Below are 27,579 nucleotides of genomic sequence, written 5' to 3'. Positions count from 1 at the left end.
GGAGGGAAAGTGGGATAAAATTTTGTGTAGTGTGATGTTTTTTTTCTGGTTCTCCTCCCCTTACAAAGGTTTTACTTCCTGCTGTGCTACAGTTCCACAGCTCCAGCCACCCTCCCTTACCTTACCCAAGAGGCCATTCTCATGAGCATGTCTAAACAGTGACAGTTGGCAGGGCTCTCGACTGTGAGGGACGTACCAATCGATCAGGATCCTGTCCTTGTCACATGTTCACACACGTACAGCGGGGTCACTGTTCATTAATGATCAGAAGTGGCTGAGTTTCACCTCTCTAACCCAGAGACATCGAGGGCATTTATAGGGCATTTACTAAGAAAGTAATGATGTTCTGCCCCTTCTGCTTAGTAAATGTGACACGTTTACTTCAATCTATTGACAGACTGGCCAATTTGGACACGTTGAACCCTTTTCCGAAGTGTCCAACTGGATCATCAACTGCTTGCTGGATACTTGGACATACGGGTAGACATTAACATCCAGTATTGGCTCAGCCATTTAAACTGATTCGGACCACTGAAACAAAGCAGTTACTCAACTACAGACTATGGGGTAGAAATCCATCTCAGCCGGTTGCGCAAAACAGGCAGTTTCGTGTGGGCCGCCTGTTATACGCTCGGCCTGGTATTCTGTTCCATCGAAGTAGATCGAGCCGTTTCTATAACGTGCGGCCATTACACAACGCCAGATTCATGCCTTGGTGGCAATCTACCCCCATATGTTACAGATGAAGAAATACAAAATCTAAAGTTACTTAAAGTGGGGAATTTACACTAAATAACTGTGAATCTCTTGCTCAAGGGCAGTAGCCAGAAGCAGCTTGTCTGTATCTCACCATGTTCTGCACTAATTGCTAGACATGTCTTTCCAGGAACAAAGGGTTGTTCTAGAAACCAATAAAAGACCAAAAAAAGCAAAAAAGGCTTACAGTTCAGAACACAAGTTCGATCAGTTACAGCACAAAGCACAGGTATAAAAAGGAATAAGTATTTATAGAATTGAAGGTTATCAGATCACAACTTCCCCTTCAAGATGCGAATGCCTTTTGAGCATTTCGAACAGTTTTGTCTTCTGGATTAGACTGCCTACTCAGTTGGATATAAAAGATCCCATGGCACTATTTGAAGGGCGGGCATTTCTCCCGATGTCCTGGGCAACATTCTTCCCCAAACAACACGACAAAAAAAACCCTCTCCATTATCTGGTTGGTCTTTTATTTGCTGTTTGTGGGACCTTGCTGTGCACAAATTGACTGCTGCATTTGACTCCACAACAGTGACCGTGCTTGAAAAGTAATCCATGTTTGTAAAGAGCTCTGGGGCATGATAAGGTGCTATAGCAGTATGAGTCCTTTCTTCTTGCTTCTAACAGTGAGTGCCGATGACAGTAGTCAAAGGCAGTAATGTTCAAAAGATGTCCATCCCTCTGCATGTACCTTCTGTTTTATTGTCAAATTTATGCTACTTCTCGTGTTCTCAATGATCCGCTGATAATGCCAAATCTTCGATTTCAGCCGTGCAACATGTGTTATCTAGCTCAATTGCTAAATTTAAATCTGAGATAGATAGCTTTTTAGCAACCAAAGGTATTAAGGGATATGGGCCAAAGGCAGGTATATGGAGTTAGATCACAGATCAGCCATGATCTTATCAAATGGCACAGCAGGAACGAGGGGCTGAATGGCCCTACTCCTGTTCCTATGTTCCTATGTTCCTATCTACTCGAACGTTATATCATCCAGGTGAACAGTTCATACAGATCATCTAGGCAACACAGTGTATGAGGTACATTCAGGATTCTGAACTCTTGAATGTCAGGTTTTAGGAAGAGTCCCAACAGAATTTTAAAGGAACGTTAGCCGGAAATTGACTTCCAAGTTCTGGGTACGGAAATAATAACACGTTCAGTACATAAGGTCAGCTCCCCCATCACCCGAATCTGTATTTTTTGATTTTGAGAAAGGAAATTGGATTCCAGATAATCTGATGAGCAGTATGTTGATACAATGCCTTATTGGGGCGGGCGATGAGGGGACAAGTGATAGGTGGTACTGGCTTGGAAGATTACGGAGACTGACAGTGGGAGGGAACTAAATTAAAACCTAAAATTGATGCCAAATTATCCCTGGGTTTGTGACTGTACCACTATTAATGTTAATTCAGCTCTGTAGCAGTTGGCCTCAGTAACTCGTTCAAGCACGTCGATGATGCCACTCACTGCTTCGTGAAAAAAAAAATTCTTTATTCATTCTCGGCATATGGTTATCGCTGGTAAGGCCGGTATTTATTGCCCATCCCTCATTGCCCTGATCTGATACAACTGATATCACTGAAGTCTCCATCATAACATTGTAGTGTATTAAAAATCTTCCTGTAATACTTTGATTTCAACGATAATCCACTTCTGTCAATTTTGTTGCCACTAATTTTGTTGCAGGGCTATGGGGAAAGAGCGGGGGAGTGGGCCTAATTGGATAGCTCTTTCAAAGAGCCAGCACAGGCACCATGGGTGAATGGCCTCCTTCTGTGCTGTAAGATTCTATGGTCCTATAATTAAATTGGTCTAAGGAAAGTGTTTTTCAATATACTGTTTATTTTGTACAAACTTCAACGATTTAAAACCTAGTTTTGAGTAATGCAGGAATTTGGTGTGGTGCAGATAGCCCCTTTCTTGAAATTTCTATTCTAATGACATATGTTCAAGTCCATTCAAATATTTTCACATCTATCTACTGCATTTAACAACACATTAATCCATAGGCAGACACTGTCAATCTGTTGGAATCTCCTGCCAGAACCATATTCCTTATATGTAAACAGCGCTGATGCAAAACCATTAAGCTAGAATGCAATACAGCACCATGGTAACACATATTCAGGAGGGATTCGCTGATAGGCCTTCATTACTTATGCTTGTTAATTTCTATTTGTTACATTAAAATTCATTAATTTGGCACAAAACTTTTAAATCTTTATACTTTAAGATTAATGACTCAAAGGAATCTTAACCTGTGTAAACCAAAAGTTGGTAAATGCTTTTATATGCAGTTTACAGCAGTTGTAATAAAAAAAATTCCATCTTCTTGTGTTTAACTTTACTTTTTCTCCCACTTTTTAAGCCCCATTGCTCACTATTCCCTGGGGAGAGATTGGCCTCCTCAAAAACCTCCATCAATAACATCCTGATACTAAGGGGGTCGATAAAAGTCGTATTGCTGACCCACATTTTGGGTATTTTGAGAGAGATTGATAGAACTCAGCTCATCGCCATTTCCTTTATCAGCAGCATTCTTAAACTTTCTGCGAATACACAGCCTGGTGAGTTTTGGGGCTACAATGACACCAAATCCTGCAAAATCCTGAAACGCAGAATTGTTGAAATGAGATGGTTAGTGGGATATTATATCGAGGAGTGGAATTCTGTTGGCGGTACAATGTGTTGACATATGGAATGCTCTTTGTCTCGCTAAGCACCCCCCACCTACTTCCAGACCCAGTCGTTAGAAGATTTAAGTGTCATTAAGGGACACAGCACAACTGTTGTTAATGATAGATCAGAAACTCAATCAAGTTAAATCATTAAGCATACCGGATAGATTTTTAGGGCAGCGCACTACAGGGTATTAAAGTGGAACGTGGGCAATCTCAGCTCTACATAAATTTACAAAAACAATTCTCGACTGATATTAAACACTCAACTTAATAGATATTGTAGCTGTTTTAATACTGATACCATTAAACTACTAACAATAAACTTTTTAAATTCTGCAGGAAAAATTAATTCCTCATAAAAGTTATATGGCTTGAAATTATCTTGTGTGATTATTAATACCGAATGCAATTTCTCTGGTGGGGAATCAAGAACAAAGGGGCATAATCTTAAAATTAGAGCCAGGACATTTAGGAGGGAAATCAGGAATACACTTTTTCACACAAAGAGAAATCTGGAACTCTCTCCCCAAAAAGGCTGTGGATGCTAGGGTTCAATTGAAGCTTTCAAGACTGAGATCGATAGATTTTTGTTGGGTAAGGGTATCAAGGGATATAGAGCTAAGACGGGTAACTGGAGTTCAGATACAGATCAGCCACAGTGTAACTGAATGGCGAAGCAGGCTCAAGGGGCTGAATGGCCTATTCCTGTTCCTATGTGTTCATATGAAATTCCTCTCTCTGTTATCTGAACAAAGACAGTAACCCATTTAAAATAAATATGGTAGCTCTTTCATTAAAATGATGGACAGAGGCTTTTCATATGAACATGTCAACACATTTGTTGCTAATATCGCCCCACACAATTTCAAAGGCAGTAATGTTCAAAAGATGTCCATCCCTCTGCATGTACCTTCTGTTGTTTTATTGTCAAGTTTATGCTACTTCTCCTGTTCTCAATGATCCGCTGATAATGCCAAATCTTCGATTTCAGCCGTGCAACTCGAGCTCTACTCGAACGTTATGTCATCCAGGTGAGCAGTTCAGACGGATCATCTAGGCAACACAGTGTATGATGTACATTCAGGATTCTGAATTCTTGAATGTCAGGTTTTAGGAAGAGTCCCAACAGAATTTTAAAGGAACGTTAGCCGGAAATTGACTTCCAAGTTCTGGGTACGGAAATAATAACACGTTCAGTACATAAGGTCAGCTCCCCCATCTCCCGAATCTGTATTTTTTGATTTTGAGAAAGGAAACTGGATTCCAGATAATCTGATGAGCAGTATGTTGATACAATGCATTATTGCGCAAGCAAAGACAAGCCAGAAGGAATATCCAACGGTTTCAGTATGTGTCTTGAAGACAAAGTTTCCCTCTTTGTAATTTGCAATTTTCTCAGATAGACGATGAATTTTCACTTCTGAGGTAAACAATATCATCACCATAAAACCACATGAACCTAAAGTGCAAGAGGAGAATAATGATGCTGTTAAGAGAATATTTGAAAGGACAAAAGCATTTTCCCTCTGTGCTTGCTATGTGTTACCACACAATAATTGTGAAGAAAATGTTGTCCAGTACTTATTCATTGATATTCTGGAAACTTATCAAAATCTTTTCTTGGTTTTCTTTGTTTTATTGATGCGATTGTGGTTAGTGCCCCTCTGAACTTTCCTGTCTTGCTCTTGCTATGCTCTAAATATGCCATTGTACACATTCTTCTTTCTCTGTCCCCTTGCTGTGTTGAATTCACCATATCCTACTCAAACTTGTTTTCCAAGGACTGCAAAACTGTAGAACTCCTTAGGGTAGATTTTCAACATGCTGCCCGGGTGTAAAGCTGGCGTAAAATTGGCCGCCCGTTATGGAAACTGCCCAATTTTAATTTCTATTGAAATGAATAGAAACGAAAATCGGTCGGTTTCTATACTGGGTACCCAATCAGCAAGTTGAAAATCTACCCCCTTATCTCTCTCAGTTTTTCCTTCTCCCTACAATCTTCAGGCTTTTAAAACCAAAGCTTGGCATCACCTAATGAGAAAGAGAAAACAGGGAACTACAGACCAGTTAGCCTGACATCAGTCGTCAGAAAAATGCTGGAATCCATTATTAAGGAAATGCACTTAGAAAATCATAATATGATTAGGCAGAGTCAACATGGTTTTATGAAAGGGAAATCGTGTTTGACAAATCTATTAGAGTTTTTTCAGAATGTAACGAGCAGGGTAGATAAAGGGGAACCGGTGGATGTAGTATATTTGGATTTTCAAAAGGCATTCAGTAAGGTGCCACATAAAAGGTTGTTACGCAGGATAAGGGCTCATGGGGTTGGGGGTAATACATTACCATGGATTGAGGATTGGTTAATGGACAGAAAACAGAGAGTAGGGATAAACGGGTCATTTTCAAGTTGGCAGGTCGTAACTAGTGGGGTGCCTCAAGGATCAGTGCTTGGGCCTCAGCTATTTACAATCTACAGTCTGCAAAGGGATATAGACAGGTTCGGTGAGTGGGCAGGAAGGTGGCAGATGGAATATAATGTGGGGAAATGTGAGGTTATTCACTTTGGTAAGAAGAATAGAAAAACAGAATATTTTTTTAAATGATGAGAAACTATTGAATGTTGGTGCTCAGAGAGATTTGGATGTCCTCGTACAAGAAACACAAAAAGTTAGCATGCAGGTACATTAAGCAATTAGGAAGGCAAATGGCATGTTGGCCTTTATCGCAAGGGGGTTGGAGTACAAGAGTAAGGCAGTCTTACCAAAATTGTACATGGCTTTGGTGAGACCTCACCTGGAGTACTCTGTACAGTTTTAGTCTCCTTATCGAAGGAAGGATATTTTTGCCTTAGAGGCGGTGCAACTAGATTGATTCCTGGGATGAGGGTTGTCCTATGTGGAGAGATTGAGTAGAATGGACCTATACTTTCTGGAGTTTAGAAGAATGAGAGGTGATCTCATTGAAACATACAAGATTCTGAGGGGGGCTTGACAGGATAGATGCTAAGTGGTTGTTTCCCCTGGCTGGAGAGTCTAGAACTAGGGGGCATAGTCTCAGGATAAGGGGTCGGCCATTTAAGACTGAGATGAGGAGGAATTTCTTCACTCAGAGGGTTGTGAATCATTGGAATTCTCTACCCCAGAGGGCTGTGAATGCTGAGTCATTGATTATATTCAAGGCTGAGATAGATAGATTTTTGGACTCTAAAAGCAATCAAGGGATATGGGGATCGCGTGGGAAAGTGGAGTTGAGGTCGAAGATCAGCCATGATCTTATTGAATGGCGGAGCAGGCACGAGGGGCCGTGTGGCCTACTCGTGCTCCCATCTCTTATAATCATTAAGAACATAAGAACATAAGAAATAGGAGCAGGAGTAGGCCAATCGGCCCCTCGAGCCTGCTCCGCCATTCAATAAGATCATGGCTGATCTGATCCTAACCTCAAATCTAAATTCATGTCCAATTTCCTGCCCGCTCCCCGTAACCCCTAATTCCCTTTACTTCTAGGAAACTGTCTATTTCTGTTTTAAATTTATTTAATGATGTAGCTTCCACAGCTTCCTGGGGCAGCAAATTCCACAGACCTACTGCCCTCTGAGTGAAGAAGTTTTTCCTCATCTCAGTTTTGAAAGAGCAGCCCCTTATTCTAAGATTATGCCCCATAGTTCTAGTTTCACCCATCCTTGGGAACATCCTTACCGCATCCACCCGATCAAGCCCCTTCACAATCTTATATGTTTCAATAAGATCGCCTCTCATTCTTCTGAACTCCAATGAGTAGAGTCCCAATCTACTCAACCTCTCCTCATATGTCCACCCCCTCATCCCCGGGATTAACCGAGTGAACCTCCTTTGTACTGCCTCGAGAGCAAGTATGTCTTTTCTTAAGTATGGACACCAAAACTGTATGCAGTATTCCAGGTGCGGTCCAATACCTTATATAACTGCAGCAATACCTCCCTGTTTTTATATTCTATCACCCTAGCAATAAAAGCCAACATTCCGTTGGCCTTCTTGATCACCTGCTGCACCTGCATACTAACTTTTTGATTTTCTTGCACTAGGACCCCCAGATCCCTTTGTACTGCAGTACTTTCCAGTTTCTTGCCATTAAGATAACAACTTGCTCTCTGATTTTTCCTGCCAAAGTGCATAACCTCACATTTTCCAATATTGTATTGCATCTGCCAAGTCTCCGCCCACTCACCCAGCCTGACTATATCCCCTTGTAGGTTTTTTATGTCCTCCTCACTCTCTACATTCCCTCCCATCTTTGTATCATCTGCAAACTTTGATATGTTGCACTCGGTCCCCTCCTCCAAATCGTTAATATAGATTGTAAAGAGTTGGGGACCCAGCACCGACCCCTGCGGAACACCACTGGCTACAGGTTGCCAGTCCGAGAATGAACCATTTATCCCAACTCTCTGCTTCCTGTTAGATAACCAATCCTCCACCCATGCCAGAATATTACCCCCAATCCAGTGATTCTTTATCTTGAGCAATAATCTTTTATGTGGCAACTTGTCGAATGCCTTCTGGAAGTCTAAATACACTATGTCCACTGGTTCCCCTTTATCCACCCTGTAAGTTATGTCCTCAAAGAACTCAAGCAAATTTGTCAGACGTGACTTCCCCTTCGTAAAGCCATGCTGACTTTGTCCTATTAAATTATGTTTATCCAAATGTTCCGCTACTGCCTCCTTAATAATAGACTCCAAAATTTTACCCATCACAGATGTTAGGCTAACTGGTCTATAATTTCCAGCCTTCTGCCTACTACCCTTTTTAAATAAGGGTGTTACATTAGCAGTTTTCCAATCTGCCGGGACCTTTGCCGAGTCCAGAGAATTTTGGAAAATTATTACCAAAGCATCCACAATCCCTACTGCCACTTCCCTAGGATGTAAGCCATCAGGTCCAGGGGATTTATCCGCCTTGAGTCCCATTAATTTACTTCTTGATTTGCCTCATCTTCTTTCTTACTTCTTTTAAAGCTTGGAGGTTCCCTCAGCAAGGGAAGGAGTTAAAAGCTAACAGGCCTAGACCCTTCACCTAAGTTCATCAATAATAAAAAAATATATATTCTGTTAGCTAATGAAATTCTAATAAAACATCTTCACAAAAAAATAGCGGTCAAGTAAACATGTTCTATGATCCCAATGCCAATCCTTCTCATTGTAAATGATTCATTGAACATTATCTGCAGGGGAGAAAGTGCAACATTATTCCAGAAGAAATGTAAATAAGCTATATTTTAGATATTTAATCAGAAAGAAGTCGGTGTGTTTGAGAGTAGCTTAACAGTGCCTGGCCAGTTCTAGTATTGAAGCAAGCACCAAACTCATCTCTGTGAAAATACATTTACCCATCCAGACTGTCTGATTTTTGACTGGGCTGTCTGCAAATGTAAACCACATACAAGAATCCTCTATTTTCTCGAAATGGAAGTTAGTATTTTCCTCTTATATATATGTGTCTTATAACAAGGGCCTTACTTATCAAAGTTTTTGAAGTTTTCAATTAATTTCCATCTGCACCAAAGCAAATAATCAAAATTTCAGCCATTATCCCACCCCCATCCTTCCACCTGTCCTGTTCTGGACTTGACAAGGGGAGCAAACCAATCCTAATCCCATAGATACTTACATGCAATGGTATTCCAAAGGTACAGGCCCATAGGACCATGGAGGGTTTCGTAAGGTCGTCCAAAAGCATTGAACATGAAGAATCCAGCTGCGACCAAAGCAAACACAATGACCGCTCCAGAAAATAGTATTACACTCACATGAAGGCTTGCAGGAATTGCGTCCAAGAGGGTTGGAAAAACTGAAAAGAGTAATAAAATAGCAATTGTTAAGAGATCATTGTCCGGGGCTGTTGTTTTCCGATTGTTCTGGGCCAGATATTACATCGGTGCTGCAGTGTTTTTCTTACATTTCCCCCTTTCAGTCTTTTCCCCTCTACTTCTGAAGGTGCTGACTCACAAATGATATGGCTGCATGGCTGCATCAACTCCGCTCTGCAACCTCACCCTACTGTTCACTCTTCATTGAGCCATGTCAATGAATGCCGGCAGCTATTCAACTACAACAGCCGAGCACAAACCTGTTCTCACCCAAAGTCCACGCACAAGGACTGGGGGTGGGGGGGGGGGGTTAATTTTGACTTTGTGCGATAGTGTAGAACAGGTGATAGCGAATCGGCAACCCGTTTTACATCTCTCCCCATTTTTATTGCCATTAACTCCAACGGGAATTAAAAGTCAGGAGAGATGTAAAATGGGCCGCCAATTCACCATCACCCATTTTACACAGTCGCTCAAAGTCAAAATGACCCACAAGCACTTGCGAGCAGAGGGTTCTTTGATTCGGGTTGCCAACCCTCCAGGAGTGCCCTGAAGTATCCAGGAATTAAAGATTAATCTCCAGGACACTACTGCGAGCAAAACCCAGGAGAAAAATCATAGAGTCCTTAAAAAAAAAAATTGTGTTTATTTTTACACTTTGAAAACTTTTGTTCATTAGTTATAAAAATAATCAGAGATGGGAAAAAGGCTGTTTGTTTGACAGTCAAGAATCATCCAATCGGGTAAGGAGGAGTCTGTTCGCTTTCCAATTGGCAGTGCACTGTGAGGATGGACATGTCGGGCGACCAATGGCGGGAGCGTGGGGCGGGGCAGTTGGAGGCGGGAGGTCACGTGATGAAACCTCCAGGACTACGTCCAATCAGAATTGGCAAACCTACCTTTGATAACAATCAGGAGTTGGAACTCTGATTTTCTTTCTCTCTCTCCCCCGCCCCCACTCTTTAGTAGTCATGATGTGGCGATGCCGGTGATGGACTGGGGTTGACAATTGTAAACAATTTTACAACACCAAGTTATAGTCCAGCAATTTTATTTTAAATTCACAAGCTTTCGGAGGCTACCTCCTTCCTCAGGTGAACGATGTGGAAATGAAATCCTCGAAATGAAGTCGCATTTATAATTCACAGAACAATGCTTGGTGAGTACAGACAGTTTTTTCAACTGCCCGTTGCCAAGGCAATCAGTGTGCAGACAGACAGGTGTTACCTGCCAGGTCTCACAGAATATACAAATCACCAAAAAAAACAACAAACAAAAAAAAACAGAGATAGAGAGGTAGAAACATAGAAAAGACAGCAACTGACCCGTTATATTAAAAACAGATAACATTTGTTCGCTGGTGGGGTAACGTGTAGCATGACATGAACCCAAGATCCCGGTTGAGGCCGTCCTCATGGGTGCGGAACTTGGCAATCAATTTCTGCTCGACGATTTTGCGTTGTCGTGTGTCTCGAAAGCTTGTGAATTTAAAATAAAATTGCTGGACTATAACTTGGTGTTGTAAAATTGTTTACAATTGCCCACTCTTTAGCGCAGTGACAGTGAAGCAAATTGTAACAGCTGACTCAACACAGTGCGGGAATCAAATCTGGGATCCTCCAGGTCTGAACAGCTCAATTCCACACAGAACAACACCTTAACTAACCAACTCATTGGGGAACGTGTTTTCTTGTCTCAGTGGCCTTGCTTTTGTTTCCCACTGAAACCTCATGGACCCTGCATAGTGATTAAAGATAGCTGTAGTCGTTGACAGATTGAATCTACAGAACCAATAATCCAATGATTGTGTGCATATGGAGGTAGGGAAGAGGAAAAGGGAGGCAGATGGGCATCATGAAAGGAAATAACTCCCCAATTTTAATCGCAAAGTGGGTGGTTCAATGTGTAGGCGGGACTACTGCTATTTTGCAAAGCATCTTTAACTGGATACTTTACTCACAAGATGAATATACAATCAATTAACCCCAGTACATTTTATTCCTTTTATTTAATAAAAAACTGTTGGGTGAATTTAATAAACAAGTATCTCTTTTAAATTCTTTAAGCGTGACAGGCTCTAGCTGTTTCCCGTCACTGAAATTTTATGTTAAGATTACTACTGATCCATAGGTTGTTAAGTGCTAGAGCTTTGGTACGATATTAGCAACGTTAGACAGATGAAGCAATTTGCTTTAATTTACAGCCGTAGTTTAGCAGTTCACAGTTTGTTACCCTGCACCACAAGGGCCGTGTTGCACATTTCACTTCCACTGAGCATCTGTCAGGCAGAATCAGGTTTCTTCTTGGCCACTGAAGACGTGACATGCATAGTACTGAACCAATAAACCGTAACCTCAATTAGATTACATAACTTCACAGCAAATGCGTGCCTGCGTTTTTGTAAATGCATTTGAGGGGGTGTGGTACTCAGCAGTCTACATCACCACCCTCCCAGCTCCGATTCCTGGTCTGTGCTAAGCTGGTTGATCCCAGCCGGGCCAGTTAGAGTCAGTGCCAAGGTTTTGGGCAAATCTATCATGCTGTGATATCGCTCCATGGTTGAATAGCCTATCAATACTCGGGTAGACTTTCCCTCAGTGCACTTTTTGGCCAGCTGTCCGATAATGCCAATGGGAGACCATATTGAGGGCCGGGTCTCATTAACATAGGGCCAGAGGGCCACTGGTTGCCAACTTCAATGGAAATGAAAATCGGGAGAGATGTATTACGGGCAGATGAATCGCTATCGCCCATTTTACACTATCACCCAAAGTCAAAATCACCCCCTATGTGTAAATGCTCTTTTCAGGTTTCCTCTGCTTGGCATTTCCAGTGAAGTCATTAATGCGCTGAAAAAAAACATGCTTATAATTTTGCTAGAAGTACTGACCAGAGGAGATCTTCATCAATGCGTTTACAACATCGGTAACCATAGAGACCAGGACAATCCTTCCCCAAGGTTGATGTTTTAATGATTAATGAAGGAGATTCCAAGGCTGACGGGTAAATTTCTCACCAGTGTGAAAGGTTCTAAAACTAGGGAGTACAAGTTAAAAATTAGGAAATTTGAAGTAGGAAAGGATGTCAGGTATAACACTTTTTGCACAAAGGGTAATAGATTTGAGGAATAAGTTTCCGGGGAAGGCCATTGAAGCAGACAGGATAAATGTGTTCTAGAGGCAATTCGATACGTTTCTCAAGGGATATGGTGAGACGTTAAATGGGTTGGGTAAAGATTTATCAAAAAAGGACAGGCTTGATGTGCCAAATGGCCGTTTCCTGTTATTAAAAAAAATTCTATCTATCTAAGAGTTGCATGGAGTATTTTGTTTCCTGTTGTTCATCACTTTTCAGTGATGCGAATCCTCACAGAATATTGTTTTTTTTTGCATGATGAATTATTTCACCGTGGTGACATTTAATACATGTCTGTGCAAAAGTATATAATAATTGGATTCAAATTATTTTTTTAAAAATTTTTTTCTTCCCATTTGGTTTCCTCTGTGCCATTTACTAAACAAAAGCCACTTGACCCATCCGCTCCGCTATTGGTGTTTTTGTAACTGGCTGTTGGGTATTACAAGGAGTGGTTCTGAATTATTCACCCTCCAATCTTTCTCTCCCATTTCCTTTGTGGCAAACACAAATCCTCTGCTAAATGCAGCCACTGTGCAACCCCCCTGGGATTGGGATTGGGATCTTGTCTTCTGTTGAATGGTGGGGATGAATAGTTTTTGCCACTGGGCCAATCAAGTCCTGGAATCATACACAGGAGGCCATACAGCCCACCGTGCTTTGAAAGAGCTATCCAATTAGTCACGTTCCCCTGCACATATTTTTCCTTTTCAAATATATTTCAAATACCCTTTTGAAAGTTACTATTGAATCTGCTTCCACCACCCTCTCAGGCAGTGCATTCCAGATCATAACTACTCACTGCTTAAAAAAATTCTCCTCATCACCCCTCTGGTTCTTTTGCCAATTACCTTAAATCTGTGTCCTCTGGTTACCGACCCTCCGGCCAGTGGAAACAGTTTCTCCTTATTTACTCTATCAAAACCCCTCAGAATTTTGAACCCCTCTATTAAATCTCCCCTTCACCTTCTCTGCTCTAACAATCCCAGCTTCTCTAATCTTTCCACATAACTGAAGTCCCTCATCCCTGGTATTAACTGATTTCATTTTTAATGTAAAAGTTTATTGTGTTTTAATGAATGAGATTAAATTGAAAACAAGTTTATTTGAGATGCAAAAATAAAACAAATGCTCATTTGCATTAATAAAAGCATTGCCATGGAAATTCATGGTCTGTGTAGAAATTGATCATCAATTTCTTGATACTGGCATAGAATGATTTGGTAATAAACTTAGGTCACTTCTCGATCATCCTTTAGCACTGACATCACAGGTATTAATGCTACACTGAGGAAATGTAGCATACTGACAGTAAGCATATGTGTTATGAGCACAAGAATGTGACCCAAAGAGGAATTAACTCCCTGTCTGCACTTGTGGAAATTGAAATAGTATATGTTACAAATAATAAAATAACAGGGAGAGATTTAAAGATTGATATAATCCATAGGCCTAAATAACTATTATGAACATCGAATTACATAGAAATTACAACATGGAAACAGGCCGTTTGGCCCAAACAGTCCATGTCGGAGTTTATTGTCCATACGATCTGTAGTTCTAATATCTGTGTTCCCATATCCCTTTATCCTCCTTTCCTTCAACCACATATCTAACTTATTCTTAAAGTTGACATGGGCCGGGAATTTTCTTGGAGCTGCTCGGTCGCCATTACTTCACTGGAAGTGCAGCAGAAACTCTATTTATGCACGTGAACGGAGTTTCCGCCGTAGTTCTGGCAAAGTTACGATGGCGGAGTGGGAACAAGTCTGAGGAAATTTCCGGCCATGGTCTCTGCTTCAACCACTAATTCTGGTCGCGCATTACACAGCCTCACATCCGACTGTGAAAAGATTTCTCCTCCTCTCTGTCCTAAGTCTCTTACATTTAATCTTATATCTACGTCCTCTCATTCTAGGTTCCTCAATCACTGGAAACAGTCTGTTTCTATCTACTCTGTCCCATCCCTTCATAATTTTAAAAACCTCTATCAAATCATCCCCTTCATCTCCTTTGTTCTAATGAAAATAGCCCCAATTTTTCAAGTCTGTCAGTTTGTGGTATTACTGAGTGAGATGACTCACCACTAATCACTTCCAGGTATCCGATATTGTATATTTACTGGATTAAAAAAAGCCGTAGAATTTCTCAATATCCCCTCTCCTTCAGTTTTCTCCCCTCTGATTCATACTGGTGTACTGTTCTATTGGTGCCAAATAGCCACTCTTTGTATGTGAACCTAGACCCACTGTTTGTCACTAAGCTTTTGAAGAGGGTCACAATCCTAACCAATGTTTTGCTTGAGGGCTGCTCTCAAACACTACAAAAGAGAGCAATGCAATGCAGATCTATGCTTGCAGTTACACAAAGTGGGGATAATTTTGTGGGATAGTGTAAAATGGGCGATATCAGATCAACTGCCCAACATACATCTCTCCTGATTTTCATTTCGATTGACTTCATCAAAATTACCCCCAGTGATTTTCTGATTTCAATCATTCCCCTGTGTACACAGCGAAGATTAGGCACCTTCCCACAGAAAGAAAATGAACAAGTAATGGTATAGGGCCAATTGTTCTATTAAATATATCCATTTTTATAGGGCTTTTCACTCATTAGAGGCAAGCTAGGTTACCCTGACTTCTTAATAGCATCCTCCTGATCCTTTTTTCCTAGCATCAAGAAAAAAAGGAACCCTACTGGCCAGGGTTTGGGGCCCATGAGCACTCGGAGCAGTAGATCCGCTGAAGGTCATAAGTAACGACCAGCCAGCTATGTTACCATGAGAACATCCTCGCCAAGGTTCACACCTGATGCCCACTAAAACGCATTCCCAGCAGGAATGCCCCTCCCTATCTCTGTAACCTCATCCAGCCCTACAACCCTCTGTGTTCCTCCAATTCTGGCCTCTTGTACATCCCTGATTTCCTTCACCCCATCATTGGCAGCCATGCCTTCAGCTGCCTAGACCCTAAGCTCTGGAATTCCCTCCCTAAACCTCTCTGCCTCTGTACCTCTGTCTCCTCCTTTAAGATCCTCCTTAAACCTACCTCTTTGAACAAGCTTTTGGCCACCTGTCCTAAAGTCTCCTTCTTTGGTTCGGTGTCAGTTTTTGTCTGATGATGCTCCTGTGAAGCGCCTTGGGACATTTTATTACGTTAAAGGTGCTTTATAAATGCAAGTTGTTGTTGATGTAGCAATCAGGCATGGGAATTTCCTTCTGCCTAGCTCAGGGGCACTGGTGCTAACTCTAGCTCCCCTATCTCTGCATGGACACTGTTCAGCCATCTCTGCACAGACTGCAAATCAAACCTGGGCTTTTCTGGTCTGTATGGCACCTGATACTATTGTTAGAATTGTATGTCTGAAATAAAATCAAACTTTTACTGTAGTTACATTTATATAATGTGAAACTAACGGACACAACACATGTGTAAAGTATCAATAATGTTTGACAAATTGTTTATGACCTAAATAATAGCAGTCTAATCACATACAGAAATTTAAATGTCATTGTATGACCTTAGCTCATTCCGTCACTGCAAAGCTAGAACATATGTATAAAGATAACTGCAGCCTTTTCCTTGATAGCTGATGCCCTTTGGGTGATGAACCAATGACCCAGAAAGTGACACAAACCACCAGCTTTTACTCTCAGAGCACAGTCTTTAAATGATAATGGCATGCGGTACTTTTCAAGTGAAAGCATATTGTAGACAGCTTGCTGATTTTTCTTCTAGTTTGGTGACTTGTCCCTCCCTTCTTTGGTCGAGAGAGCAGGCAAGTGGTCTGCTCCTAGGGCTCTGCTGTTCTGTAACTTGCCATCAGGAGAAACTCACCCATCCATTGAGTAAAACCAGCTCATTTCAGTTCACTGGTTCCCTCAGACAGCCAGCTGAGATCAGGGATCAACGGATATACAGCCATAGGCACAAACCCAAACATTGCTACATCAAACGTTGGCAACAGCCATACTCAACAGTGTTCAATCTTTGCCTTCCTGTGGGGAAGCATTTAGCTATGTTAAGTGTCCATCCCTAATAGCCCAACCCCGATGTGTGTACGTTTTTTTTCCCCCCACAGTATCATAAAGGAGGGAGTGAATAGCAGAAAGGAAACAAGTTGGCTCCTCGATGGGGCAGAGGATGGAGGAGGTAGGGATGACACCAGTTCTAAAAACATTCAACTTCTTTTCCACTACAAGCTCATTAGAAATTCCAGTCACTTTCTGAGGAGGTTGAGGGCCATTTTAACTTTGGGTGATGGTGTAAGATGGACGATATCGAATTGGCCGCCCTTTATACATCACACTCGAGTTTCCTTTCCATTGAAGTCATTGGAATGGAAAAGGTCGTGGGGCATAAAACCGGCAGCCAATCCGATTTCGTCCATCTTGCACCATCGCCCAAAGTTAAAATGACCCCTGTTGTGTTTTCTTTCTTATTTGTGACGGGTGGAATCTAGGGTTTGTAAAAGTAATTAAAGTGATTATTAACAGGCACTGTTTGTGGCTCAGTCATTAATTGGAAACTTTAAAAATAAAACTTCAGAAGCATTATTTTCTATCACATAGAGTTCTATTACGGCGTTTTGTTTCTGTTATTCAACACAACTTCTATTTCTCATTAATTTGCTTTTAAATAGCCTTTGTCACAACTCATTTGTAAAAGGGCCATTATAATAATGCCGCTCATGGATTATACCAACTTTATCTGTTCGTACAGAGTGTCAAAACAATCTGCTTGACATGAATAAAGCTAGGCTTCCTTACTTAATCTTTTTAATGAACTCTGCCTTGGTCTTATTCATAAACCATGTCAGTCTCATCAAATGTCATTATGCAGATAGTGAACAATTGGCCTGAATTTAAATCTGCTGGTGAGCACACAGTAGGAGTCTCAAAGCAGATTAGGGTGCTAAAAATTAAAGCAGGGCAAAATCTGGCTGGTGACTAAATTTAATTTCTGTTCATCTGCTGGTGGGAAGCGTTATTTTCTAAACTGTTTATCTGAAATCTCCGTTTTCACGAGAAACAGTAAAGGTTACGATTTCACAGTGAACTAGCACCATGAATGGAGAATGACAATCGATTACTGAACAAACGCTGGATATAGTGATCTTCCGAGCCTTTGCAACAAGTGATATTCCCTCAGCGAAAGCACTGTAAACTCACGCTAATGTGTGATACACTGTTTACCAAAATGTCAGTCCGAAGGATTATTGTTAATTGTTGAAAATTGTCAACTTGTTATAAAACTGACCATTTGTACTAAAAGTAGATTTAATCGATACAATAGAAAGCAAAAGGTTCAAATATGTTAATGACCTGCATGGCCTAGTATTCAGTGTGGCAACGCACTGTGCTATGGAACACCAGTCCACGGACTAATGGCTATGTGGACCCTAAAAAGCGAAGCAAAGGTCATTAACTCCTTTAACAAGGAATTATATAAATATCTGGCTGGGAATGGGTTGGAGGTTATAGTGGTAGGTCTAAACTGATATGTTCCATTCCGTTATTGATGTAAAGTCTGCAGCACCAAAACTTTTCAACCAGGAATATAAGAAACTAACACACAATTGGAAAACAGGATTATAGAAGATAAGAGATGATACAAAGTGGGATATAGATTTTCACATCCCCAGTGAGAAAGACTGAATTGACTCATGAGTACTGCAGGTGCCAATGAGTCAATTCATGGGTGAAGGAAAAAACGTTCTCACCAGTGAATTAAGAATTCAATGCTTCAATTCTCATCAATCTCATCACCTGTTATTTTACTTATAATGTGTGTATGAGTTTTACATTGTAGTGATACCAAGAGTATCAGGTTATTCATCTGGGCTTTGATATGGCTACTGGCTGAAGTTAAAACATCAGTAGATGATACTGGACATTCAGAACTTATACCTATAAAACTGCTGTCCCCGTACTCTAATTTAGAATGATAATATAAATTCCAATGCACATGAGCTAAAGTATTAATTCTGGAGTCACTGATACAAAATTCATACATGTATATTAAATTGAGAAATAGTCATTCCACACCTGGGAAATATTTTTTTCCAAATAACTATGTGACGAGGAAAATTAATGTGAGTGAGGGGTATTTCAAAACCATATGCGAATGAACACCAATATTTTAATTTGAATAACAAAGTCTTGGTTTCATCTGTGGTGACTTGAAATAATAGAGCCAATGTTGGCATAAGTTTAAATTGGTCTTAAACAGATATTACAAAGGACTTCTTGGGGTGATTTTAAATTCCAAGAACGGATGGGAGTTGAAAATAGTTGTTTTTTTGGGTCGCAACTGCAAAATTTTCGGACTTTGCACCAACGTTAAACCCGGAAATTAAGCCGGGTTACGGATGCGACCCAAAAAACCCCAACTATTTTCAACTCCCACCCGCTCCCAACCCACCTGTTCTTGGGGTTTAAAATCACCTTCCTTTACACAAAAGAATGATATATGTTTGGAGTGTTCTGCCAGGCTGGATGGTAAAGATAAAAACATTAAGGGCATTCATAGTGCAGCTGATGCTCTAATGGGAGAGTTAGGGTTCTAGAGGGATGGAGTTGGATGGGCTGAATGTCAGCTTGGCTCACTTGGTAGAACTCTTGCTTCTGAGTCAGAACGTTGTGACTTCCAACCTCACTACAGGACTTGAGCACATAATCTATACTGAAACGTCAGTGCAGTATTGAGGAAGTACTGCAATGTCGGAAGTGCCATTCTTTGGATGAGATATTAATCAAGGCCTTGTCAAATCTGTTGCAGTGGATGTTTAAGATCCTAAGTTATTGTTTGAAGAAGATCAAAGGATTGTTCTGGCCAACAGTCCTCTCGTAAACTACCACTAAAAACAGATTTACAGTTATTCACCTCATTACTGTTTAAAGGGCAGTGCTGTGTGCAAAACAGTTACCATGGTTGCTTAAATAAAAAGTGACTGCAATTGAAAACGATCTGAGGGATGTAATACAGTGCTATGTAAATGCAAGTTCTTTCTCTTGGATTCCTCTCCTTTAGGGATACACCTTAACTGCCAAGTTTACAAAACAGGGTGATTGCTGATGCAAGTTTTTTTTGCAGCTGTTTATAACTGGACAAAATAAAGCAACAACACCCAATCTCCAGTAGCCCAGAATGACCTGACTAATCTGGAGAGGCCGCATTCACATGGACTGCATGACCCCACTGATTTCCTCTGAGACTTTAGTTAACCTATTCATAAATTTCGAGTGAAGCTTTCTCTTCATTGTAAACCGTGAACCTAACACAAGGGATTTGACTGTGAGCTGATGATCCTGCCTCTCATTTCTGCAGCACTAAATTACCCTAAAGGGACTATCTTTCTTGAGTGATATGAATTTCGATGACCCATGAACGTCTGCTTGGCATGTTCAACGCAATTCAAACGTCAATTTGGTAACCTCAATTTACTGAAATTAAGTACTTTGTAACAAAATCTTTCGCAACCATTGTTCCAACTTATGGGTGTAATGGGCCAGCTGTCAATGAACTGATTTTGTAAAAAGGTATTTTGATCCAAAGGAATGGTATGTTTAGCTTTGACGTTTCTGATAGTAGAATTGCTAGTGCTGTTATTGTACCACAGACAATGTGCCAAAGTACCAATGCATTTCTAAAAGCCTTCTTCTACTATCAATTAAAACAAAAGCAACAGTGAGAAGTACAGGGCGATATAGTGGGGACCTGTGTTTGAATTCAGTCCAGATTTGTGAGATGAAAGTTCACTCTCTCTGACGGGTGTAATGAATTTGTGCGGGGTCACTCCAGTTTCTAAACAAGTCCACACCACAAAACCGCGCATAATTCAGAGCTCAGTTGGCAATCTGAGTTAGAAAGGTCACAAGGACGATTGGTTTGGGAAATGGAAATGTTATACTGGTGGGTCAATGTGTACTGTTGTGATGATGGAATTAGGGCACATGTTGGGGGACAGGGGATTTTAATCCTACCTGCCCGGCAGAAACCGGGCAGGTGGGCAGTAAAATCTCCCCCCCCCCCCCGCTCCGGGTTACTCACCCGCTGGAAGTGGATTGGGAAGCTGAAGAGGCTTTCCAGGTAGGTTTAATACTTTCTCTTGTGGGGTCAAGAGCAGCAGCACTGCTTCTCCGGGCCCCTACAAGGAAAATTTAGGCCTCCCCTGCCCTGGATTCCCTCCCCCAACCCTCTCCCCCCTCACACTCCAGTGGAACTGCCTGGAACCCCCTTCCCACACTTACCCTAGTGCCAGCAGGCAGCCTACTGCCGCCCAATTTCCCGCAACAGGCAGGAATTGGACCATTGGCACGTTAATGCAGCCCGATGGTTAAAATCGGGATGCCCTCGTACATGTTGTATTGAAATGTCTTCAGTTATTTTAACCTTTAATTTTGGACTTCTGTCTATGAACTTTTACATGGATCCTGGAAGGAATCTCAGTGACAGATTAGATTTTGCCTTCTGTGCCTGCATCTCAACTGGTGAAAGATATGCCAAGACTGAGCAACGTGGAACTGCACAAAATGGACAATGGCATTCATTTTTGGGGGACCAGTCAAAATTCCCCATTTATATTAAGTGGGATTACAGGATTTTTATTGGTCTTTTGGGGAATTGCATTCAACATTTCCCTTCATTAACTCCACGAAAACTGCAAACCTTACAGATGAATTGCTAAGATAATTTATATGCAGAGGCCCTTCTGAGCCATAGCAGAAAGCTACACATGCCTCTGAGTAACTGAATTCATAATTGCATAGCATTAAATATATACCCACATGTAATCTGAAAGCTTCTTCCTCCCAGACCACATTCCCGGAGTCTCTGTCCGTGGAACATCCCGTATCTGATCCCCCCGATGAATTTGTCCAGCTCCGCTCCCGAGGCGTTGACCAGTTGCGCTCCCGTCTTGCACAGGAGTGAGCCTTCGACCCAGAACGGAGTCCCGAGGGCTACAGCCGCGGTCAGAGCAGAAACAAAACTCAACAGGCCGGCTCCGCAGAAAGTCACCCTCTTCTGTCGGGTTGGCATCTTGCCCCCTTTAGTAATAAAGTTCCAAAGTGTTGCTTTGAGAAGTAAAAATAAATCCCACCATACAATAAAATATTGCAGGATTTTAACCCAGAGTCTTTCTCCTACATCTCATTCAGAGAGCTATTTCCAATCAAAAAAACGTTTTTTTTTTGGTAAAAGAGATTAAAAACTCCAGTCAAGCATTACAACAACGTTCCAGGGTTGGGTTGAAGTTCCCAAACCAAGTTACTGTAGGTTTCCTTGTCCCCAAGATCGGCTTCCGACGGTCACCGGGTAACAAGAACAGGAGGTTTCAGGTTACATGGAGAAACCTCTCTCTCCTGTGTAATGTGATAAGGTCGTCTTTCTCCTCTCACTCCTCCCAGTCCTGGTCCTGTCCTCGACGCGATTGGATGAATGACCCCGAATAAAGATCCATCCTCATTCATCCAGGGTCCTGGCAAAAGATATTTGTATATAAAGAAGCACATCGAGCCAGATTGCGTTTACAATGTCTTGCAGTGAGACCCGGAGCCTCCCCCGTTTTACAAATCCCGAACAAGTCTCATTTCAAAAATGTTACTGAGAAATCGCCACGTGGATCTGGGAGAATTGCTGCTCGATGTCAAGTCAATTTCACACAACGCTGAAACAAAATGCGAAATAAATTAACCAACATACTCGTGTAAATTTTAATTGATCAGTGGACGTGTTTCAAATAATCTTCAGAAAAGAAAATTAAAACCAAGCAGTGGTCTGATCTTTAAACGACTCACTTCCATCCCAGGTTCTCTATAGGAGGCATCCTACAGAGTGAGCATCGCTTTAAATCCTAATCCAGAAAAAAAAAACGCACGCAGACCACATAGGAGAAAGTGAAACAAATGGAACCCTGACATTTTTGGACCCTTAAGCAAAAGTTCCAGCCTGTTTTCCATAATTTCTGAAGTTAGATACTCCCATGCAGCGAGTTGTTACGATCTGGAATGCACTGCCTGAAAGGGTGGTGGAAGTAGATTCATTCGTAACTTTCAAAAGGGAATTGGATAAATACTTGAAAAGGAACAAATTTGCAAGACTATGGGGAAAGAGTAGGGGAGTGGGATTAATTGGCCGGCTCTCTCAAAGAGTCGGCAGGGGCACGATGGACCGAATGGCCTCCTTCTGGGCTGTATGATCCTATGATTTGAAGCAATGTTGAAACGCAATGGCAAACATTTAAAGAAATATTTCAATATTCTCAACAAGTATACATTCCATCGAGAAATAAAAACTCCAAGGGAAAAGTGATCCACCCGTGGCTAACTAAAGAAGTTAAGGAGAGTATTAGATTGAAAGAAGAGGCCTATAATGGTGCCAAGAAGAGTAATAAGCCTGGGGATTGGGAGAGTTTTAGAAACCAACAAAGGACAACCAAAAAATTGATTAAAAGGGAGAAAATAGAATATGAAAGTAAACTAACAAGAAACATAAAAACGGATTGTAAGAGCTTCTATAACTATGTAAAAAGGAAGACAGTAGCAAAAGTAAACGTGGGTCCCCTAGAGGCTGAGACAGGAGAAATTATAATGAGGAATCAGGAAATGGCAGGTGCGTTAAACAAATATTTTGTATCTGTCTTCACAGTAGAAGACACAAAAAGCATACCAAAAATAGTGGGGAACCAAGGGGTAAATGAGAATGATTATAACAATTAATATCACTAAAGAAAAAGTACTGGACAAACTATTGGGACTAAAAGCCGACAAATCCCCTGGACCTGATGGCCTACATCCTAGGGTTCTAAAAGAGTTGGCTGCAGAGATAGTGGATGTATTGGTTATGACCTTCCAAAATTCTCTAGATTCTGGAACGGTCCCAGTGGACTGGAAGGTAGCAAATGTTACCCCACTATTCAAGAAGGGAGGGAGAGAGAAAACAGGGAACTACAGGCCAGTTAGCGTGACATCGGTCGACGGGAAAATGCTGGAATCCATTAGACCATAAGACCATAAGAGATAGGAGCGGGAATAGGCCATTCGGCCCTTCGAGCCTGCTCCGCCATTCAATGAGATCATGGCTAATCTGATTTTTACCTCAACTCCACTTTCCCGCCTTTTCCCCGTATCCTTTGACTCCCTTGCTGATCAAAAATTTGTCAAACTCAGCCTTGAATGTATTCAATGACTCAGCCTCCACAGCTTTATGAGGTAAAGAATTCCAAAGATTCACGACCCTCTGGGAGAAAAAATTCCTCCTCATTTCCGTCTTAAAGGGAGACCTCTTATTCTGACACTATGCCCCTAGTTTTAGATTCTCCCATGAGGGGTAACATCCTCTCAGCATCTACCCTATCGAGTCCCCTCAGAATCTTGTATGTTTCAATAAGATTATTAAGGAAGTGGTAACAGGGCACTTAGAAAATCGTAATATGATTAGGCAGAGTCAACATGTTTAATGAAAGGGAAATTATGTTCGACAAATTACTTAGAGTTTTTTCAGAATGTAACTATCAGGGTAAATAAAGGGGAACCATTGGATGTAGTATATTTGGATTTTCAAAAGCCATTCGATAAAGTGCCACATAAAAGGTTGTTACATAAGGTAAGGGCTCATGGGGTTGGGGGTAATATATTAGCATGGATAGAGGATTGACTACAGAGAATAGGGATAAACGGGTCATTCTCAGGTTGGCAGGCTGTAACTAGTGGGGTGCCACAAGGATCAGTGCTTGGGCCTCAGCTATTTACAATCTATGTTAATGAATTAGATGAAGGGACCGAGTGTAATGTATCCAAGTTTGCTGACGATACAAAGGTAGGTAGGAAAGTAAGTTTTGAGGAGGACACAAAGAGTCTGCAAAGGGATATAGACAGATTAATTGAGTGGGCGAGAAGGTGGCAGATGGAGTATAATGTGGGGAAAAGTGAGGTTACTCACTTTGGTAGGAAGAATAGGAAAACAGAATATATTTTAAATGGTGAGAAACTATTAAAATTTGGTCTTCAGAGAGACTTGGGTGTCCTCATACAACAAACACAAAAAGTTAGTATGCAGATAGAGCAGGCAATTAGGAAAGCAAATGGCATGTTGGCCTTTATTGCAAGGAGGTTGGAGTGCAAGAGTAAGGAAATCTTATTACAGTTGTACAGGGCTTTAGTGAGACCTCATCTGGAGTACTGTGTACAGTTTTGGTCTCCTTATCTAAGGAAGGATATACTTGCCTTGGAGGCGGTACAACAAGGGTTCACTAGATTAATTCCTGGGATGAGAGGGTTATCCTATGAGGAGAGGTTGAGTAGAATGGGCCTATTCTCTCTGGAGTTTAGAAGAATGAGAGGCGATCTCATTGAAACATATAAGATTCTGAGGGGGCTTGACAGGGTAGATGCTGAGAGATTGTTTCCCTTGGCTAGAGAGTCTAGAACTAGGGGGCATAGTCTCAGGATAAGGGGTCGGCCATTTAAGACTGAGAGGAGGTGGAATTTCTTCACGCAGAGTGTTGTGAATCATTGGAATTCTCTACCCCAGAGGGCTGCGGATACTGAGTCATTGAATATATTCAAGGCTGAAATGGATAGATTATTGTACTCTAGGGGAATCAAGGGGATCATGCAGGAAAGTGGAGTAGAGGTCGAAGATCAGCCATGATCTTATTGAATGGCAGAGTAGGCTCGAGGGGCCATATGGCCTACTCCTGCTCCTATTTCTTATGTTTTTGTGTTCTTATAATTCTATGACAGGAGCTTTGGGCACTGAGGGCAAATCTGGGACTTGGCTGAAAATACAATTTCAGGTCCAAAGTGGTGGAAATCAACCTTTTCTGAATACATATACTTGGAACTGGAGTTAGGATCAGTAGGCCCTCAAACAACTGTTCTTTCTCCATAGATGCTGCCTGACTTGCTGAGTATTTCCAGCATTTTCTGTTTTTATTAAAGGATAACAGAAGAGTGGGCTATTTCTAGTGCAAATCCCTTTTGCATGCATATGTGTGTTGAAGTCAAATTGCAATGTGACCTATATTTTTTACTTATACTATTATAAAAGTACATAAAAAGCATTGGAGTATTTTGTTTTTCTGCCCTACCTTTTTGATTGTATTAATGTTTATCTTTGATTTCTTCAATTCCACAGATGCTGACTGACCTGCTGCATATTACCAGGACTTGTTGTTTTGTTTTCATTGAAAAAGCACAGTTGCTTAAAGAGTGAAATGTCTGGATAAAGGCACAGAAATATTGGAATGGTGTGTGGCTTGGAGGGGAACTTGGACGTGATGTTCCCATGCACCTGCTGTCCTTCTCCTTCTAGGCAGTGGAGGTCACGGGTTTGGGAGGTACTGTTGAAGAAGCCTTGGTGAGTTGCTGCAGAACATCCTGTAGATGGTACACACTGCAGCTATCGTACTCCGATGGTGGAGGGAGTGGATGTTTAAGGTGGTGGATGGAGTGCTGATCAAGTGAGCTGCTTTGTCCTGGATAGTGTCGAGCTTCTTGGAGCTGCACCCATCCAGGCAAGTGGAGAATATTCCATCACACTCCTGACTAGTGCCTTGTAGGTGGTGGAGATGCTTTGGGGAGCCAGAAGGTGAGCCACTTGCCACAGAACACCCAGCCTCTGAGTTGCTCTAGTAGCCATGACATTTATGTGGCTGGTCCAGTTCAGTTTCTGGTCTAGGATGCGGGGGACCATTGAATGTCATGGGGAGGTGGTTATGCTCACTGTGGGAAGGTGCCAAACACTTCCACCAGAGAGAATGGAGGATCGCCAAACTGCTCCCTGTGCAGTTCCTAGCAGTGTGTTTTATATAATTTAACAGATCTCCACCTACGGTCTCAGGCTTACTGCTAAATCTTCTGTTTGCCCCGATTTCTGACTCTGTAATAGGGAAGAACCCAGGATCAATGCGTGAAGGTCAGCGGCATGAATAAGCAAACTGAAGGTTCCTGAAATTGATCATTACTCCACCAGTATGACATTTCTAGTTTACACACCATTCATTCTTGTGGCCTCTCTGAGGGAACATGTCAACTAATTTCTAAATTAAAGGTGTTGTGTGCTGCAGACCAATCTTCATTTCAAATAGGATTCTTACAGCCAGCAGAGAGATGAGACTTTCATCCCATTGATCTTAGTTGGAATCAAACCCAAATCCCAGAGGTGGATGGACTGTTTTTCTGTGCACTGCTTGCATGGTCTCTTGAACTGGAGATGTTCTCTTGAAATTAGATCATTGAGAATTAGTGAGACATGAGTGGAGCTGAAAAAGAAAGAGACTAACTAGACATTTTAAAGCAGTGAACCACTGAACTCACAATGCTGAGTATCACTCTGACGGGGGGAGTAATTAATGGAGTGTCCACTTGCCTCTTGGTGAAGTGCAAGCTGCACTGGTTGATAAATGAAGCTCTACAGTCAAGTGCTAAACAGTCGCAGTCAGGGGAAATCAGCAAAACTCCCAAACCTGTGCCATACGGACTTCATATGGCTCTGCGTTTTAACAGGTGAATGTTTACTTTGAGGGTGCAATACTCCTGTGCATTGCTCATACTCATACTTCTGACCCATGGTAGGAAATATCAGTATCAATAATAAATCTTACTTGAAGTCAGATAAAGCAATGCGTTTGGTTTAGTTGAGACACGTATCTCTTTACTGTACATCAACGTTTTCATGCGTGTAGTTTTACTTTCTTTATAAAGACAGTCAGTAAACATTTTGTTCAGAAAAGCTAAATTCTGCATAATTAAAGGGGAATAGTGCAGCATGGCAAAATATTTTAACTCTAAAGTCAGTATCTAGTAAATACTGTTAGAAAAAATTAATTTATCCAGTATTTCAGTTAGTAATTGTGAGTAGGAGACTAAGCCATAACAACCAGAAAGCTTCAATCCCTGGTCGGTAATGAGTTACTGACCTCAGATGGGGTGGCAGGTGAGGCATGTTCCAGTGAATGTAAGAGTGTATGTGTGTGTGAATATATATCTAGAAAGAAAGAACTTGCACCTTTCACAGCCTCAGGACATTCCAAAGCACTTTACAGCCAATAAAGTACATTTGAAGCAGTCACTGTTGTAATGTAGAAAACGGCAGCCAATTTGCACATAGTAAGGCTCCACAAACAGCAATGTGATAATGAC

The 27,579-nt window shown here is 41.4% G+C and overlaps 1 protein-coding gene across 1 annotated transcript; it reads right to left on the bottom strand.

Annotated features, from left to right (window-relative positions):
• Positions 1 to 2,312: 2,312 nt before the first annotated feature.
• On the bottom strand, positions 2,313 to 21,693 carry clrn1 (clarin 1). Its single transcript, XM_067994604.1, has 3 exons — positions 21,223 to 21,693; positions 9,098 to 9,277; positions 2,313 to 4,905 (listed from the first exon to the last, which is right to left on the bottom strand). Exons 1-3 carry the CDS (start codon positions 21,473 to 21,475, stop codon positions 4,640 to 4,642), a joined length of 699 nt encoding a protein of 232 aa, XP_067850705.1. The 5' UTR covers positions 21,476 to 21,693; the 3' UTR covers positions 2,313 to 4,639.
• Positions 21,694 to 27,579: the final 5,886 nt, after the last annotated feature.

This window comes from Heptranchias perlo, chromosome 13 (assembly GCF_035084215.1).
Source record: "Heptranchias perlo isolate sHepPer1 chromosome 13, sHepPer1.hap1, whole genome shotgun sequence".
NCBI classification, from domain to species: Eukaryota; Metazoa; Chordata; class Chondrichthyes; order Hexanchiformes; family Hexanchidae; genus Heptranchias; species Heptranchias perlo.
The sequence above is the reverse complement of the archived record's forward strand: the minus strand, read 5'-3'. Positions and strand labels throughout refer to the sequence as shown.

What these genes read in the sequence shown, in the direction of transcription:
- clrn1 (XM_067994604.1), bottom strand. Translation starts at nt 21,475, where the DNA reads ATGCCAACCCGACAGAAGAGGGTGACTTTCTGCGGAGCCGGCCTGTTG. An exon ending in AAGAAGCTTTCAGATTACAT is followed by an intron (nt 9,278 to 21,222) that starts GTGGGTATATAT and finishes TACTCTTTTCAG; the next exon opens with TTTTTCCAACCCTCTTGGAC. An exon ending in CCTTTGGAATACCATTGCAT is followed by an intron (nt 4,906 to 9,097) that starts GTAAGTATCTAT and finishes CTTGCACTTTAG; the next exon opens with GTTCATGTGGTTTTATGGTG.